The 6,144-nt window shown below is 39.9% G+C and overlaps 1 protein-coding gene across 1 annotated transcript; it reads right to left on the reverse strand.

The window, feature by feature from the left end:
* Positions 1–51: 51 nt before the first annotated feature.
* Positions 52–2,390, reverse strand: snrpf (small nuclear ribonucleoprotein polypeptide F). Its single transcript, XM_073480813.1, has 4 exons — positions 2,286–2,390; positions 1,294–1,419; positions 708–772; positions 52–339 (listed from the first exon to the last, which is right to left on the reverse strand). The coding sequence occupies exons 1-4, from the start codon at positions 2,286–2,288 to the stop codon at positions 273–275; spliced, it is 261 nt and encodes an 86-aa protein (XP_073336914.1). The 5' UTR covers positions 2,289–2,390; the 3' UTR covers positions 52–272.
* Positions 2,391–6,144: the final 3,754 nt, after the last annotated feature.

A 6,144-nucleotide genomic window follows, 5' to 3' on the forward strand; every position in this document is an offset into this window, starting at 1 on the left:
AATGTGTGCTACTTTTGTTAGATGCAAAACAATCACAACAAAACAAGCAGGTTTAAGAAAGGGTATAGTCATTTATTGTGTCTGTATCACAATGTTACAACATAAAATTGGTCTTATACAGTAAAAAAAAAAAAAGCTTGAAAAATAACCAAAAAAAAAACCCCTCAAGCGTTCATTTGTTTCACATGGTGAAAACACAAACACACATCAACTCAACTACGAGGTACAATCACACTCAGACAGATCAACAGGACGGGTCCTCTTCACCAACATCACTCCCTCATCTCTCCGTCTTCTTCCTCTTCTTCTACACCTCTGATGTACAAAACGTTATTGCACCTGTGGGTAGGAAACACAATTAGAGCACACACTACTGACACAACGGGCTGCAGGGAAAACACAAAACACAACTGCTCAATTATCTAGTGCTCCTCCGCTTCAACCATGGATTTCTTTTGAAACTGACATAAATTATTAACATGTAAGTTAAGGTAGTTAGGGATCTTTAAACTTTCTCTTCTTCAAACGAATCTGATGCTGTTTGTTCAGCCAGATTTTGCTGTGATGCTTCCCTGGCAAAATCCCTAAAAATATATAATTTTCTTATTTTAGATAACCTTCTTTTAATAGCAGTAAATCTAAACTTAAATAATCAAATACAGAAGCCTCTACTGAACTAGTTAACATGTTTTAGGTTCACGTCATACCTGATTAGCACTTCACCAAGATGACCCGCCAACGCTCCATCCACATACTCTTCTGTGTTTGCCAGCTGTTGGGGAAACATGTAAATATAAAAAGGTGGGAAACACTGATTGACATTTTTCACCAGTTTCTAACATTTTATAGCCCAAACAACTAATCGAGAAAATAATCAACAGTTGAATTGAAAATGAAAATAATCAGTAGTTGCAGTCTTCATCTTTGTACACTCTGACAGCCCATAAAAGTATAAGATAAAGGGTCTTTTGAAAGATCGTACTTTAAAGGGCTGAGTGTGTGGGCTCCATTATAAACACTGGTGTTTTCTCTTTTCCACCCAATAACTTGTATTTTTTGTCTTGTAATAAAAGGGAGGATGTGTGAATGATTCAAAGTCATCACAGAGGGAATAACAAGTCAATGTTACACCCTACTTTTATGTTTGATTTATTCATGGATCAATAATCCCACAGTATCTAAAAAGAATGTGAGTAAAAGTTTATCATGCTAAATATACTGTACCCACATGTTAGGATTGATATTTAACATTCATGTTGGGACAAGGCATGCAATACAATAAATAATCCTCACCTGCATATTCATGTACCCATCCACAGACACCAGGTAGCCCTTGTACTCCATACCCCACTTCAGCTTCACCATCACTGGCTTTCCTGTCAGGCCGTTCAGGAATGGCTTCGGGTTCAGAGGTAAACTCTGCGGAGAAAAGATAAGGCAGGTTATTATACACATTTTAACTTTATTGACCTTTGGTTACATTAGATAACTACACATATTGTGACACCATCTGCCTACAATACACAGGGCATTACTAATAGCTGCAAAATATGTTGTTGGTTCAGGAAATAATCAACAAATATCAAAGGACAACATGTTTCTAGTTACCTTTTCTGATATATAATGATATGATAACAAGCAGATGTGTTTTGTGCATGGCTGTGCATAGAGGCAACGCTTGGTAAACCAATTACGTTGTGTGTCTCTTTATTTTTAGTGTTGTGATTGAATATATACCTAACTAAAAAGTGGCTTCAGGTGTAGCCTGCATTTTAGGATACACGAGGAATTATACACCTATTTTTGTACTATCTTGTTGACTGTATAGTTTTCAGCAAAATGAGGTCAATGAGGTTTCGTGTGTCCAAACCAGACAATCAAAACAAGCAGCTCTCTCTGCAGGTAGAGGTGAGAAGCTATGGGGTTTATGTGGAGCAAGTATAACCCGTACTGATTACCAATTAGCTTAAGCTAGCTAAAATAGAGGATTTTTTGAATGGAGTTTGGCGTGACTAACTTAATCGGGCATACTTTTTACGATAAATGAGAGGATGCATAACACTCACCTTATTACCAAACAATGAAATACACTTCACATATTACTCTGCCTGTGCGCATAAATGTGAGGGATTCATTTATTCACTTGCACTAAATCATATGAATGAAAAGCTAACGTAGCTAATGCTAACTAGCAAAGACGGCTACTATCTTGGCGCGGTGAAAACGTAAACAATCCCACAAAACACCTCAAGAGTCGATAGCAGACATTAACAAGATGTACTCACCATTTCTGCTGTATTTAATCCCGTCTGTGAATTAGTAAATGTGATAACTTTTCGTCACAATAACGTTTGCACTTCGCAAACCAGCAACACGCTTTACCGCCGAGCAGGAAGTAGAAACCCTCTGACCTCAGAGGAGCCTTCGTGTTTTCACACAGCGCCCCCTGACGGTGGGAGGTGGGTACTGCATGTAGGTCACTGAGGATGAGAAGTTACTCAAAGTCTCTTATTTTCAGAAAAATGTGTTTATATAATACTGAATCCCAAAAGTTAAAAGCATGTAATATAATCTGGAAGCTGTAATTAAAGTATTAAAAGTACTCAGTGCAGAAAAATGTCCCTTGTGACTCTTATACTATTATATGTTATATAATAAAAAAAAACACAATGCGATGCCAAATGACTGTAGAGGTGAAAATAGACAAAAAAAGGGATGTAAAATGGCCATAAAGAGACACAAACAATTCTCGAAGAAAGAAAATGACTTAAACCCACTTAATTCTCTGTCAATAAACTGATCGAATAAGTGACTTCATCATCTCAACTCTTGGCCTGTATACTGCTTTATAGTTTAATTTATAACAAAAGCATCATGTTTTTTTTTTTAATTTGTCATATAATAATTGATTTGTAAAGTAATGGAGTAGTGGAGTTAAAGGTACAATATTTCCTACTGAGGTGTATTGTAGTTGAGTAAAAGTGGCCACACACATTAGCCCCAAACAGCTTTATGTTTGATAGACTGATCACTTAATTCAATGCATACTTTATCAATAAGTGCTGCTTTTCTGAGCCACCTGTACAAAGAACCTGTTATCTTAAAATATTTTTCCCTAGACCTCCTCATAAGTGTCATTATTTCTAATCAGTGTCTTTCAAACAATATATCCAGCCTCAAATTGCACATACGAGCTTTGAGTACTCTGGGAGGTGATGGCAATTAATGATCAAAGTAGTGACCCACACAGAGTTTAAAAGCCTGCCAACTCCCCTCCAGTTAGTATGAACTGAATAAGCCTCTCGGATGAGAGGTGAAACGTCTTCAAGAAACTGAAACAAGTCCAGTTCGCCTTATGTTACTTTATGACGTGTATGTTCCCTCTTGCAGCATAATAACATGCTTGAAAGGACATTATCTGTTAAGATGTGTCATCCAAGGTGAATTAATTCCTATATTTTTTCTTCTGAAGTAAATCCAGCATCACTGTCAATCTCTCTGTGTGCCCTGATTTGAACTACACTGTCCTCTATAGGATATTTCACTTTAATACGACCCTTGCCAGAGAATTATTCAGTAATTAAAAACTTTGACCTGTTTTGGAGCAAGAAGTGAACAGACTGTCATATCTGGGTCGTGCTGGCTCTCTGTCTGGGCAGCTATTTCTCTCCAGGCACAAACAGTCTGAATATTTCACTCATTTCTCTGCGCTGAAGCGTTCAACTGTTACTAAAGCATCTGACAAGTTCAGACCTGATACTCTGAATAAAACTAACATCTGATTTCCTACAGTAAAGGGATGGGTTCTGTCAGAAAATTCCTCTGAAATTGCACCAGCGCTTCTCTTTGCATGTTTGAAATACTCGTGTCCTTACATCATTTAGCCTATTTTTCTTCCCTCTCCTTTTGAGCTGCCCTCCGTGTAATTAACCAATCCGTCAGTCAGTCACGGTGTCAGTTATGGCATGATAACAATGTGTGAGTGTGGGTGTGTGCGTGTCGGTGTATGTTGGGAGCGAGGGCAGGGCCGGCGAGGTGGCCAGGGGTGGCACTGGCCCCTCCTGGAAAACTGATCCACCGGTGACCCTCGCACCAGAAGGCAATATGTAAGTGACTTGTTAGTGTCAGAGCCTCCGTGTGAAGTGACTGTTAACATTTCTTGCTGGAAAGTCAGTTAAATAATCACAAAGAGACATGGGATGACCATAAAGAGATGAAACATGAACTCTAAGAGACGGAAAATGATCTTAAAGAGAAACAAACCAGTTACAAAGAGGCCTAAAATGACTACAATGTGTTGCCAAATGACTACAGAGGTGCAAATCAACCACTCAGAGATGCAAAATGAATACAAAGAGACATCAAACATCCACAAAGAGACAGAAATGACCACAAAAGATGCAAAATGACCAAAAAAGATGTCAAAAGACAACAAAAAGATGCAAAATGTCTATGACGAGACGTCAAACAACAACAGAGATGCAAAACAACCACAAAAAAAACAGAAACAAACTATAAAAAGACAAGAATCTGAACACAAAGAGACACAACATGACTACAAAGAGACAGCAAACAACCATAGAGAGTCCATAAATGACCACAGAGGGACAGAAAACAACTACAAAGTGACGGCAAATGACCACAAAAAGGCAGAAAATGGCAGCGAAGACACGAATAAAGACTACAAAGACACCATACGAGCACAAAGATGGAAAAGGACCACAAAGAGAGACAAAATAATCTCAACGAAACATAAAATGAACACAAATAGATGCAACATGACCACAAGGGACAGTAAAATGACTACAAAGAGAGATATAAAGACAGTCTCAGTGTTTGTAGAAGGGTCTGTCTATCCTCTGGTTGATAAGTGAAACAGCCTGAGTGAAAAAAAAAAACTGTCTGCTGCAGCTTTTAACTTGTTGGTATCATCATTTGGAGGAAGACGGCTTTGTTGAAGAGGCCAGTCAGATCATTCCAGTCTGATGCCAAACAGCCCTTTGAAGTCTGCAGGCAGCTGAGAGCCGCCTGGTGTAGCTAAGTTAACAGTGAATGAGCCTGTGGAGTGGATGAGCCGCAGGAAGTGTAAAGCATGAGACTCATGAACCTCCCCAACTGTGTGGAAACATCCACTGTTTGACAGTTGAAAGAGATTTTAACATCGTTTTGAAGACTGATCCACCAGCTCGTTCCCCGGCTGAAGCATCTCAACAACTACCGGATGAATCAGAATAACTTCGGCCCTCCCCAGGATGAATTGTAATAACCTCTGACTGCTCTGGTTGGCAGCCGGTTAGCTTAGCTTAGCGTAAACATTGACTTAAAAGCATTTAAACCTCTGAGAAAGGCAGCACCTTTTCACGTTTACAAGACGTGGTACCAATGACTGATCCAGGACAGAGAGAACAAAGTGAACAGGTGAGATAGTTTCATTTGGCTCACTGCTTATTGGACACGGGTCAGATGCCCAGAAAGCAGGTCATGGTCCGATTACACAGCAGACAGAGAAGCCAAAGCCATGCTGTGTTCAGTGGAGCTTGACCCAAAATGGGCCGGAGTGGAAAGAACAGTTTTCCAACATCGGTTTCCACAAATGTTTTTTTTTTTTTTTGGTACCATTACTGAGCACAGGGGGGCACCCTGCAGCCTGATCACTGCTTCCTCATCCAGACAGGCTGCAGCACAAGCTGGAGTTTGTAATCTAAGTTGTGGTTCTTCCAAGAGTTCATTCTCAGATATAAATGCCTTCATCCCGTCCCTCTTTTTTCTTTTTATAGTCTATTAAAGCAGTCATTGTTTGGAGTAGACGACCAGAGCAGAATCAAAAAGCTCGCAGTTTATTGGCTTGCATATTTCACTGGTTTTGTATGGACACCAACAATGTTGTCAACAAAGGCCGCGGCCGGGTTCAGCCAAGCGGCCAATCGGCGTAATTCGAAGTGCGTCAGCGGCTCATCCGCCGTCACTTTCTCCATCCAAAGCCAATTAGTCAGAAATGTGGATGTGAGCGCTCGTTTACGCCCCCGAATCAGCTTTTCATCAGGCTCCACGTGGTCCGTTCAGGGGGTCCCGACTTCAGTCATGTCATGGTATTAATATGATAGCTGGGGAAAGTACTGGGATATTTACTCAAGTAATGATATT

The sequence above is a fragment of the Pagrus major genome, chromosome 14, assembly GCF_040436345.1.
Source record: "Pagrus major chromosome 14, Pma_NU_1.0".
Lineage (NCBI taxonomy): Eukaryota > Metazoa > Chordata > Actinopteri > Spariformes > Sparidae > Pagrus > Pagrus major.

Excerpts from the sequence above, each read along its gene's own strand:
- snrpf (XM_073480813.1), bottom strand. Across the intron at positions 773-1,293 it reads ATGGGTACATGAATATGCAG|CTGGCAAACACAGAAGAGTA; the intron begins GTGAGGATTATT and ends TTTCCCCAACAG. Across the intron at positions 340-707 it reads CTTGGTGAAGTGCTAATCAG|GTGCAATAACGTTTTGTACA; the intron begins GTATGACGTGAA and ends TCCTACCCACAG.